At 45.7% G+C, this 12,329-nt stretch overlaps 1 protein-coding gene across 2 annotated transcripts; it reads left to right on the top strand.

Annotated features, from left to right (window-relative positions):
* Nucleotides 1-3,141: 3,141 nt before the first annotated feature.
* LOC118075326 (beta-1,3-galactosyltransferase 1-like) lies at nucleotides 3,142-10,015 on the top strand. 2 transcript variants are annotated; one of them, XM_035097238.3, is made up of 2 exons: nucleotides 3,142-3,180; nucleotides 7,012-10,015. In XM_035097238.3, the coding sequence occupies exon 2, from the start codon at nucleotides 7,101-7,103 to the stop codon at nucleotides 8,208-8,210; it is 1,110 nt and encodes a 369-aa protein (XP_034953129.3). In that variant the 5' UTR covers nucleotides 3,142-3,180; nucleotides 7,012-7,100; the 3' UTR covers nucleotides 8,211-10,015. The 2 variants fall into 2 exon arrangements, with proteins under 2 accessions (XP_034953129.3, XP_088514416.1); XM_088658290.1 differs by lacking the exon at nucleotides 3,142-3,180 and adding an exon at nucleotides 3,235-3,309.
* Nucleotides 10,016-12,329: the final 2,314 nt, after the last annotated feature.

Genomic DNA, 12,329 nt, shown 5'->3' with positions numbered 1-12,329 from the left:
TCTATTTTGAGTCTAATTTAGTCCAATATTAGCAATATTAGCTCTTCTTTTAGTCTTGATTTTTAACCAGCTGGTGCCTTTCAATAAAGCAAGTACATAATTGTAATTCCATTAAGCTGAACATCTTCAACAGTCAAATAGATCCTGAAACTCTTTCACAGAAGTGAGATAGTTTCCAGAGAGTCAGTCCAGTCTCTTTCCCCCAGAAGGGAAATTCACTCATAACCTTATAATCTTCTCAGGTTTAACCTCCATTTTAAGTCAAGTTCAATCTCACCGTGTGCTATGTCCAAGTTCAACTAGAGTTCCAGTCAAGATCATTATTTAGAAAATCTTGAGACTGGCATAAACAGAAGCTGGGTGCAGTCTTTTAATCCTAATTGTTCATTAGTTAACTTATCTTCCAATGTAAATTTCATCCACACATTACTTGCATATATTTTGTGCCTATACACCAGTAATAGGAGCGGACTTCCTTTTTTTACTCCCATTTTCTTGCCGAAATTAGCCAAATTAATTAATTCCTTAATATTGCCTCACCTTCCCATCGGCACAGTATGCTGGATTGTGACTGGGTCAGAGGCTTTGCTTCTGTGGAGCTGCGCTGATGCCTAGCTCCCCAGCGCCTTCGGCTCCCCCCCCCACCTGTTCCTTTCACCGCAGGACCCCGGGACAGCCCAATGCTCCTCTTGGGGTTTTCTGGGGAGGCGCGTCACCCTCGCACTCTTCCCCTTCACTCCACAAAGCTGAATATGACATAGCCGTCAGGTTCGCGGTCCGCCTGCCATGTTGCAGACACTCGGAAGTGGGAAGTTTTTAAATGTTTAATGTTTTTTTTAAAAGACATTTTATTCAATTTTCCAATTAAACACATTTAACAAACAACAACAAACACAACATCACATAACCATAATAAACACAGAAATTTTCTTTTAAACATCTTCTCAATTATTACAATTTTCTTTGCTCTGCCGAGCTTTGACTTCCCTCCCTCCCCTCAGTCGGTTTTTTTGTCCATTCCTGTCTTACAGTTTCTTTATTCCTTCTATCTAAAGTCAATTCGTAGGATTTATTTCAATCCTGCGAGTGTCTTTAAACTTCTACAGTTCTTTTCCATATAATCCACAAATTTACTCCAGTCCTTTTGGAACTTTGACTCTCCCTGGTTTCAGATCCTGCTAGTCAGTCTTGCTAATTCCGCATAATCCATCATTTTTGTCTGCCACTCTTCAATCGTCGATAACTCCTGAGTTTTCCATTTTTGGGCTAATAAAGTCCTAGCCGCGGTTGTCGCATACATAAATAATACTTGATCTTCTTTCACAATCTCCTGTCCTATAAGTCCTAATAGAAAAGCTTCAGGTTTTTTTGGGAAAGTATATTTAAGAATCTTTTTCAATTCGTTATATATCATTTCCCAAAATCTTTTAATTTTTTCGCACGTACACCACATATGATAAAATTCACCATCCTTCTCTTTACATTTCCAGCATGTTTTACTACTCATCCTATACATCTTAGCTAATTTTACTGGTGTTAAATACCATCTATACATCATCTTCAAAACATTTTCTTTCAGGGCAGTGCATGCAGTAAACTTCAATGTTTGATTCCATAATTTCAACCACGCATCATATTCAATATTATACCCAAAATCTTTTGCCCATTTTATCATCACATCTTTTGTCAATTCATACTTCGTATACCATTCTTACAACAAATCATACATTTTTGACAACAATTTTGTTCTGCCTTCCAACAATTGTTTAATGTTTTGTTATAATTTTTATATGTTGGAAACCACCCAGAGCAGGGTATAAATAGTATAGTAATAACAAACAAACAAACAAACAAAGCATCCCTATTTGGAGAAATGATGGAGGGTATTCATTATGTTAACACCCAATGGCACATGTATATAATTTATATAAAACAATCATTTATATAAAATCTACCGTATATACAGTATATAAAAATGTAAAACGTCCCCGTTCGTACGCGTCCAGCTAACTCCGAAAGCACTTGAATGATTGCAGTGAAATTTGGACACAACGTTGCAAGTGAATACGGGACGGGAGTGTTTGTATATACTTAGATTGGACACCTGCGAGAAGTTAGAACATGTTTTGTAGAAAAACGTCAAAGCAGCACAGCTGAGGATGCCTCAGCTGCTGCCATTGGCTGCAGACTACCTATGACATCACAATAGCATGGCATTGCACAGCATAGCACAGCCAGGGGAGCAGGCCAAGCCCACGATGCACATGGGGTGTGCGGATGGAAGAGAGAGAGGGGTTGGGTTGATGGGTGCCATCATACGGGAGGAAGAAGACCAGAGATGAGCAGAGAGAGCTAGATGGAAGATGACCAGAGATGACCAGAGGGACGGGAGGGACCACAGAGAGACAGGTGTCATGACGTCTGGGGTGTGGTACGGGGCTGGGCTGAGGAACGGGGGGGGCGCTAAGTGGAGGTGGGCTGTGCCTTTGGGGAGGAGGAATGTGTTGGGATGATGGGTGCCCTCACACGGCGGGAGGACCAGAGACAGGGGTGTGCAGCTGGGGTTGGGATTGGGGATGCTGAGTGGATGAGGCCCTTGCCTTACGAGAGGATGAATGGATGGGGACGGGGTGCAGGGATTTGCCAGAGGACGCGTGCGAGAGGGAGATAGAGAGCGCTCGGGGTGCTGGGTGCCGTCACGCGGGAGAAAGATGTCACACGGCGGGGGGACCAGAGACAGGGGTGTCTCGACGTCATGCGGCTGGGGTGGGGAACAGGAAAGCTGAGTGGAGGAGGCCCATGACTGAGCCACAGCAACGGGTGGCCGGGTACAGCTAGCACATTTATATAAAACAAATTTATCCCTTTCATCTTGTTCTTGTGTTTGGCTTTGGGTTCTGAGGGGCAAGCTCTTCTGTTTTTGGTGTGCGTTTGTGAGATTAAGCATGGGATTGGCGTGCAGGTGGTGAGTCCTCCCAGGTGCTTCAATGGCCCTGGATAAAATACTCTCTGGAAGCAGAGTCCCTGCTCCCTTTTCTCTGTTTTATCTGGATGGCATAGACTTTGTCCCTTCCTCTTGTGCCCCACCCTCCCTGGGGAAAGGTAAACTACAGCTGACATTCAGCCAGAGTATTCTATCAAAGGCAGGTGGCGACCTTGAGTGAACAGCACCTCAGGCAGGTAAGTGCTCACCTGAGATGCCACAAAAGGCACCTCAGAGAAGAGAATGGGAGAGGGGTAGAAAGGCACCACTAAGAGGTCCCTCAAGAAGGGAGAGAACAAATTTCACTGAAATTGATGATGGCAAAGGTGTTTCATTGAGCAGGCTTGTATTTATTTAACCATTTGCTTGGTCACCAAGGGTGACAAGGAAGTGTATGCAGCCGAGTGGGCTCGGGGCTGCTGGGAGCAGAGCACTCTGTCTCTCGTATGGCAGCCCCTTGTGTTTTTATACTGGCTCTGGAGGAGACCTAGTCTAAGGTTGCCATAATCCAAACAGTGAAACCAGGACACAAAAGTTGTTGAATTTTGGGGGGAGGGAAAAGTTGTTAAGTTTTTGTTGAGGGGAAGTTGAGCTTTTTAAAAGCAAAAACGACACTGCCGGCGTGGGTTGTCATACGTCCAAATTTTAAATTTCTGCCCGGACACTGCTTCCGGGTATGTCTAAGAAATTCCGGATGTATGGCAACCCTGTTCTGGTTGCTTACCACATTTTTACTCAGGTTTGGTACAGATGGGATGAAATGCTTCATCTGCCCCGCTCCCCTCCAAGTAAAAAGCCAGCCTAGTAATTTATTTATATGTTCACTAGCTGGCCCGGCAACGCGTTGCTGTGGTTTTTTTTGTTAAGTGGACCCTTTTCTGTTAAATGGACCTTCAGAGTCTCCGTGGAGAGTCCTCTCTGGTTCAGAGTCCCCCTTCATTTTGTACACACTAATTCCCCCCAATACGTGTGTTCTGTGAAATTATGACCTTTTCCAACCCTGACTCCCCTACCCACTCGTGTTTTGTTAATTCTCCCCACCCCGTCCCGACACATTCATCCTACCCAAATGCAGGGGGTTGTAAAAGGTCCATACCCATTAGGTTTTGGGGTTTTTTTGTCCGAAAACATGCTTTGTAATGTCATGTCTGTCAAGTGTAGATTGGGGAGGAAGTATTTGTTTTTTTATATCATCCCAAGTTGGATTACATGTGAATGTAATGAATAAGGCATTGTGGTGGAATTTGGTTGGAATGTGGGTGTTTCGTTTGTGTGGTGGGTTTTTTTTGGGTGTTTTATGTTGTATTGTGTGAATTTGTTGGTGTTGGGGGTTGGTGGGGGTGGGTGGTGTTGAGTTTGGAGGGTTGGTTTGGTTTTTTTTTTTGGGATTTGTGGGTCTGTTGATGATTGTAGGAAAGGAGTAGAGGTGAGTGTTTTTATTTGGTATGTTTAGAAGTTGTGAGGGTTGGTTTTTTGTGTGAGTCAGTGTTACAGAGATGTGGTTTGGGTTTCAGTTGTTGGTGTTTTTTGTGTGGGGTGGGGGTGAGGAATTTGGTATGGTGTGGTGTTTTTAAATTTAGAGTTTTTGATGTTTTGTTTTATTTGGGTATTCTTATTTGTAGTGGATGTGGTTTTTTGGGGTGGTGTGAGTTGGTGGGGGTGGGTGGAATTTTTTGTGGAGTGTTGGTTTTTTTGTCCTTTGGGTTTCTGATGGTGGAAGTTGGCCCTGTTGCGGGTTTTTGTTTTAAATTGGTTTAGTGGTGTTGTGTTTTGTTTCCCGGATTGAGGTTTAGGAGGAGGTAGGGGGGAGGGTGCGTATGGGATGGGGTGGGTCTCGGGATGGATGTGATTGTGGGATTGGGGTGGTCCTTATTTTTTTGGCAGGGTCGGGGAGGACAGTGGTGATTGAGCTGCCTCGTGAGGTGGTTGGGCTGTTGGTTGGGATTGGGGTCCTTGGGGCGGGGGCAGTGTCGGGGGAGTTGGGGGAGTCCCGATTGTCTCTTTGTTTTTTGTGTGTTGGTGGGGTCGGGGTTATTGTGTTGTTGATGGTGGCTGTGGTTTTTTGTTTTTTTAAGCTTTGGCGAGGTCTTTATTATGGAGGAGAAGGTGGAGTTTGCGGGTCGTTTGTGGGTTCAGGTAGGGGGGGGGGAATAGGGTTGCCAGACTCAATAAAGGACAGGACTTTTGTGCCTTTAATTGCCCTGCTCTCTTTTGAGTCTGGAAACCTTAAAGAGAAACCAGCAAACCCTTTGCTTGGAAATTAAACAAAGGGTCTGCTGGTTTCTCTTTAAGGTTTCCAGACTCAAAAGAGAGCAGGGCAATTAAAGGCACAGAAGTCCTGTCCTCTATTGAGTTTGGCAACCCTAGGGGGGAATGAGGTGTATCTGGTGGTGTTTTTGGTGGTGGTGGTGATCATTGCCCTTGAGGTGGTGATAGCATGGGGGGAGGCGGCGGAGTCTGGACTGGGTCTCTGGTTAATTTTTTTATTATTATTTTGAGGCGGTGGGATCGGGCTTATTGCGCTGGGGGTGGAGGGTGCAGTTTTTTTCTTCCTTTGGGGAGGATTTTTTTGGGGTGGGGAAGGCGGAGTTTGCGAGCAGCCCTTTGAGGCTGCAACGTGAGGCACCAGTGGCGGGAGGCAGCGGATGGGGTGTGGGGGAAGGCTTGGGGGGGGCATCGCCCTGATAGCACAATTTTGAGGGGGCGCAAACCAGGCATCCCCATTCAGGGATCCCAGTCTCGCCCTGCCTGCTGCTGGGGGTCTCTGGGCTCCTAATTCCAGGATGGTCTCACTGTCACATCCCTGGCCCCCTCGCTGAATGGCTGCCTGGCCAGTGCTCACTCACGCCTTGTTTGGACAGTGAGCAGGCACAGGCATGGACATAGGGAGGCGGGCAAGGGGTGACCCTAGAGTGGCCTGGTCTGGCACTCCTCTCCACAGGCATTGGGGGAATTTGCCCTTCAAGGGCTGCATCAACCAGCTGGACTCCCCCCTGCACAGGCAGACAAGCTGTGCAGCACAGTCCCACTTGGTGCTGCTGGTGAGAGTTGGGCTGGCACAACAAGCTCCATTCACCCTCCATGGCCCCGGGCACCAGGAAATGCTGCTACACCACTGCAGCTAAAGTCCACTTTGGAATACCAAGAGAGCCTCTTTTCAAAACACTTGCTCCTGTATCTTCTGGACGTATAGCAACCGCTATTGGAAGTGGCACAACAACTCAACAACTTTTGTGTCCAGATTTTCACTTTCTGAAATACGTGCAGAGATTTCATTGCAGGGCTCCCTGTTTCTACTGTTACCCGGCTAAAACCAGATTTTTCACCATTCTGCTTCAGTGCAAGGTGGAACCACCCAAAACAAGCACAATAGGTCTGCCTGGACCATTTATCCATATTCAGCAGAAAGCTGTTGCTTCTTCTGGTGCAGAAGCAGAAAAGGCAAGCCAGCTCAATCTGTACTGGAGCCAAGATTGAAGTCCGGAGAAGGGCAAGGGCAGGGGAAAAAAAAAATCTCAGCAAAATGTTCGCAAGTAATTAAGACCTTTAAGGAAATAGTTTATTAAAAACTATATTTAACAATAGGGTTAAGTTTCTGGAGAGTCTCCAGTGTATTGGGCTGCAAAGAGACCACCTTTTAAACAAATAACATGGAGAACAGAAATAGAAATAGAAAAGGGGAATATCTGAATCTGAGAGCAATACAGGCACACCTATTGGTCCATGGCGGCCCACGAGATAAAACCCAAATAGCGAAAGCAGCATAGCTCCTTCATTAAGATGGAATCTGTAAATAGATAGGTAGAGTAAATAATGCCAATCCCTGAGAGTGCATCTTTTCCTTTCAGAAACAGATTGCAAGGACAAGAAGTCAAGTATTATGGGCAGGTCTTGAGTGTTTCGGCAGTTGGCAGACTGATTCTCCATGCACCCAGCCTTATCCCAAAAGTTCCCCCCGTGTGCATCCACACACAGAGAGAAAGAGAGAACAGAATTCACCTCCCTTTCACTGGGCTTTTCTTTTGCAGGTTGTCTTTGGAAACAGGACACAGCTGGCCAGCATCTCTCCCCCACCCGCATACAGTCCACAAGTGTCCTCTTCCTGCCCACTGAAAGTATGGAAGGTGCCAGGAAGGTGCTCATGACCCAGCTGCAGAATTTGCCCAGTGTGGTCCTCTTCTGCTCTATTTTCCTTTTCCTACTTGTTGCAAAGAAAGAATTGGAGTCTCTTTTCTCGCCACACGACATCAAGTTCAAGGGCGGCCCAGATTCCGCAGGCAATGATAAGAGTGCAATAGGATTTGAATGGGAATCTGCGCTGGAGAGGACAAGGGAGACCAAGCCCTCTGGTCTGATTTCCCCACCACCACCAGTGGCCACGCGGCATCCCTTGGAGGTTGTCTATTCCACTGATTATAACTTCCTTCTCAACGAGCCAAACAAATGCCGGGAGAGGAGCCCTTTCTTGATCCTGCTGGTGATAACTGAGCCCCAGCATTTTCCCACGAGGCAGGCCATCCGGCAGACGTGGGGCAACGAGGGCTCGGTGCCTGGGGTTTCCATTCTTCGTCTTTTTCTAACAGGTGTCCACCCAAAATTTGGATACCCGCTCCAGTCCCTTTTGGAAGAGGAGAGTTCCATCCACAGAGACATTATTCAGCAGGACTTCCTGGATACCTACAACAACCTTACCCTCAAGACTCTGATGGGCATGGAATGGATAAGCAAGTTCTGCCCCAATGCCACCTACGCGGTGAAGGCAGACAGTGACATCTTTCTCAATGTGAACTACATGGTGTCCCCGTTGCTGCAGCCTCACCTGCCACCCAAGAAGAACTACATGACAGGGTACATCTACAGGAACGGAAAGCCAGTGCGTGACAAGGCCTCCAAGTGGTATGTGCCACGGGAGGTGTACCCCAATGAGACCTACCCACCCTACTGCGCAGGCCCAGGGTATGTGTTCTCTGGGGATCTGGCCAAGAAGATCTACCAGATAGCAAAGACCATCAAGGTCATTAACATGGAAGATGCCTTCATGGGAATCTGTCTGTATGAGCTGGGCATCAACATGACAAACAGCCCCTTGGGTTTCTTCAACATGTTCAGAGTCAAGTATGAGAAGTGCAAGTTCTCCAAGGTGGTGGTTGTGCATCGCTACGGGCCAGAGGAGCTGCTGCAGATTTGGCCTGACTTTCGGGACCAGAACCAGATTTGCAAGAGTTAAAAGGGAGGGAGGTGAACAGACACACATCCTCTTGTGGAGAAGTTGGCATAGAGGACTGGCAACATGCGGGCATGTTCCTGTACAATGGACAAATCCATGCCAACAAATTGCGATGAGGAAGGGAAGGATGGCTCAGAGAAGAAGGAAGATTCTGTGCTTGTCAAAATCTGTATTTATGCCCTCAGAAGAGATCTGGCCCCACATAACATGCTCATTGTGCAGTGTGGTCCGTTGCCATTCACACTGCTCTCCTCCCCATAGAATCTCTGCAGCTGCCCATAGCAACTTGTTTGGTCTGCTCTAAACTGACCACTGTGCTACTAATGTGCCAAATTGAGAACCTCAGAGTTTTGAGATCATCACAACCACCACCTCACCTACTGGAAGAGAGCAACCCTCCGACCATGCAGGTGTGGCTCCAGGCGTAGGGTTGCCATACACCCAGGAATTCCCGGAAATATCCTCTTTTGGGGTCCCACATGCCCGTTCAGGGGTAATTATACATTTTAAAGCAGGGGTGGCCAACTCTCAAGAGACTGCGATCTACTCACAGAGTTAAAAACTGGCAGTGATCTACCCCCCTTTTTTGGGTTCAGGTCAAAGTTGTTGAACTTTTCTTAGGAAGGAGGAAGACCGATTGGGAAGGGGGGTTCAGGTCAAAGTTTTTGAGTTTTTCAGGGAGGAGGTAAAATGTTGAGCTTTTCTTTGGGGAGCAACAGCTGTTCAGCTTCTTTGGGGGGAGCCAATGATCTACCAGTGATCTACTGCAGACATCCAGTGATATACCGGTAGATCACGATCTACCTGTTGGACATGCCTGTTTTAAAGCAATTGTTCGCGATTTCGGTTTTTTACAATATATATACACTTTTGTGTGTGCAAGCAGTTCTGTATGTTTACCTCTTAAATATGGCAACCAAAAAAAAAAACCTCAACAATTTTTGTGTCTGCAAAACCCTACACTAGGACAATGCAGAGTTCACCTGTTCCAACATATTGAAATGCAGGTTGGTCATCTTTAGAGTAATTTAAAGCAGATCAGTAGAAGTTTCCTTCACAGTAGGAAGCCATACTCCACATAGGATATGCCTCTTTGGATTGTTGCCAGTTATGCAAAATACTTATTTGCCATCTTCTGTTGCTTTTTCATATATATAAATATATATATGCACAAACGCATACAGTGTCTGTTTTCAAAGAGGTTCTCCCAACACACAACACAGCTTTATTTATACATGAATTACCATAAAGACGTTAACACAACCATTCCCTGTTCTCTTTGAAGGAGGAGATAAGGCTTAAAAGTAGGGAAAAGGTAAATCCTAAACCAGGGGATAGCATTCAGAAAAAGTAACTAAAGTATTGTTATACAAGTCCTAAATTTTCTCATGCTCCAGCAAAGTGGGATTCACTGAACCCACTTCATGGAAGAAAAACTGGGAATCCCCAGAACCTCCCCCCCAACCCTAAAACACCTACAACCCCCAAAACAAATAAAAAACATTAGAAAGCAGGCAGCATATATCATCCAACCCTCCCTAAGCCAAAAGAGCCTAGTTCATCGTTAAAAATTGGTAAGGGCAGGGGGGTATTGATGGACCTTGTAGTGCCCATGGAGCTATGTTGGGGATCCCAAGAACAGACTTGATCTTTTTGAATGAATGCCTTTTTCACTTGTCTTATAATTATGGCCAGAGACTTAAGTGCCTGTGTAAGAAAAACCCCGTTGTTCCCTATTTAATTCACATAATCTATGTCTTTTGTTTTATTATAATTTTTATTAAACTGATTTATTTATATATCTATATTGGTGTTTTTTTAGTATTATTTGTGTCATTTTATTGTAAGTTGCTTTGCAGGCCGCTAAGTGGGAGAAAAGTAGTGTCTAAAATGATGCTGTGATTACGATGATACAATCTGAGAAGTGTTTTACAGTGGTACCTTGGTTTACAAACACAATTGGTTCCGGAAGCCTGTACTTAACCTGAAGCGAACTTTCCCATTGAAAGTAATGGAAAGTGGATTAATCCATTCCAGACGGGTCTGCGGAGTACTCAACCTGAAGCGTACTTAACCCGACATATGTGTGCAATTGGTTCCGGAAGTCCGTACTTAACCTGAAGCGTACTTAACCTGAAGCAAACTTTCCCATTGAAAGTAATGGAAAGTGGATTAATCCATTCCAGACAGGTCCTTAAACTGTATTTAAACTGAAAATACTCAAACCGAGGCATGCTTAAACCGAGGTGTGACTGTATTAGCTCTTAATATATAAGAAAGCCAGTTGCCAGGTTTCTCGTATACGCTGAAGCCACCCCAAAATAGACTCTGGGTGGGAATATGTTCCAGGTCACGGATATAATGAAATCGTCAGTCTGCAACAACATTTTCACTAACTGAAACTTCTTTCGGCTTCTGCCAGTTATTGGTGTTGCCCCCAAAACGCATAACACACATTGCTGATTTTTGTTAATAAGAACCCAAACGAACCTTTTGGGAGGAAAATGCTGAGAAAGCTCATCAGAAACGGCTGTGAACTGCATTTACAGCATGCCATGGCAGCGTGGGTGTGAAGTAGACCTCTTACATATATATTTGGGCCTGTAAAGCGGTAGCTCTGTCTTCTACTGTGCCCCTGGGATCAATTTCACCAGCCTTTTACTGATGGTTCCTCCATGCAGCCTAATATGCACAGTCCAAAGGCAACTGGGAAGCTTTTCCTATTGCCTTCCTCCTTGCAGAGAAATATTTGAGAGTCAAAATGGCTTCAGGATTTTTCTCCTGTACTATTTCAGACACATGGTTTATATACTCATGTATGTGTTTGTCTTGTACATTTATGAACATTTATTTTATATATATATAAGACCTTAGAATTCCTATAACACAGGAAACCAGGAATTATGTTTACATGTGGTGTGTGTGTGTAAATATGTACAATATTCCTGGCAAAGGGTGTTTAAGGAGATAACAGAAATCGCGGAATTAAAGCTGACCAAAAGTCCAGAGGTAGCAGTCTTATCAATTTACAATGGGGTGGAACCAGGGTCGGCAAACTACGGTCTGTGGGCTGGATCCGGCCCATGAATGCTTTAGCAATTGCCGCTTGGACCAGTGCGATCACCACCACCCCTTTTTGAGTGCCTTATTTTGCGACACACACACCCGGACTACATGCTTCGAGCATGCTCAGACTTCCATGATGCTGGCCAATCCGAAGCCCAGATTATTACTATTATTATTACTATTAACCTCAGGCCTCCACTCCTGTGGCTGATTTGACGCGAACCGGCAGCCAATGGCGACCCTTCCTGAGACTCGCTGCTCCAATCGGGGCAAGGTGCAGGGCAGGACGCCTTGTTGACGCCTTGCTCTGAGAAGGGGGGAGGAAAAGCGAAGGGGTGGGAAGAAGCGGGAGCAGAGAGCCTGCGAGGAGGGAGGAGGAGGAAGAGGAGGAGGAGGAGGACTCTTGTGTGCTGCTTGGCGGTAGCACATTTGCAGCACGGTCATGGACACCCTGGGGTAGGGGCCCTTCCCGCGCAAGCCGAGACCCAGTGCCTGCAAGGCCCCAGTGCAGTCCAACCAATTTATTGACAGCCGCACGAATTATGATAGCTAAGAAGTGGAAGAGGCAAGCAGAATATAAGATGGGAGAAGAGGTGTGAGATATAGCTATTAATTATAAATTGACATGTGCCATTAAGGTAAGACGGGGAATACGCAGGATAAATGATTTCAGGATTGCTCTCCTGTACTATTTCAGACACGTGGTTTATATACTCATGTATGTGTTTGTCTTGTACATTTATGAACATTTATTCTATATTTGAGACCTAAGCGTTCTTACAACACTTCTCTGCCCCTCCCCCCAACATCCATTCCCACACAGCGGCCTGGGGAAAGTCACTGCACTGCCTGGAGTTGCCTACCGGGAGGTCTACCCATCCTTGGAAGATGCCACACTGACCAAATTGGCCTGGGAAAGGTTGCCCCAGCCTGTGCAGCACCAAGAAACGCCAACAAAAGCTTACAGATAAAAATCAGAATAGCTGAAAACATGATTGGGAGGGGGGCAGAGACCCACAATAATTAAAAGACAATTCAACACTGATAGAATTA

The sequence above is a fragment of the Zootoca vivipara genome, chromosome 15 (genome assembly GCF_965207765.1).
Source record: "Zootoca vivipara chromosome 15, rZooViv2.hap1.1, whole genome shotgun sequence".
Lineage (NCBI taxonomy): Eukaryota > Metazoa > Chordata > Lepidosauria > Squamata > Lacertidae > Zootoca > Zootoca vivipara.
This window is presented reverse-complemented; position numbering and strand designations above follow the sequence as displayed.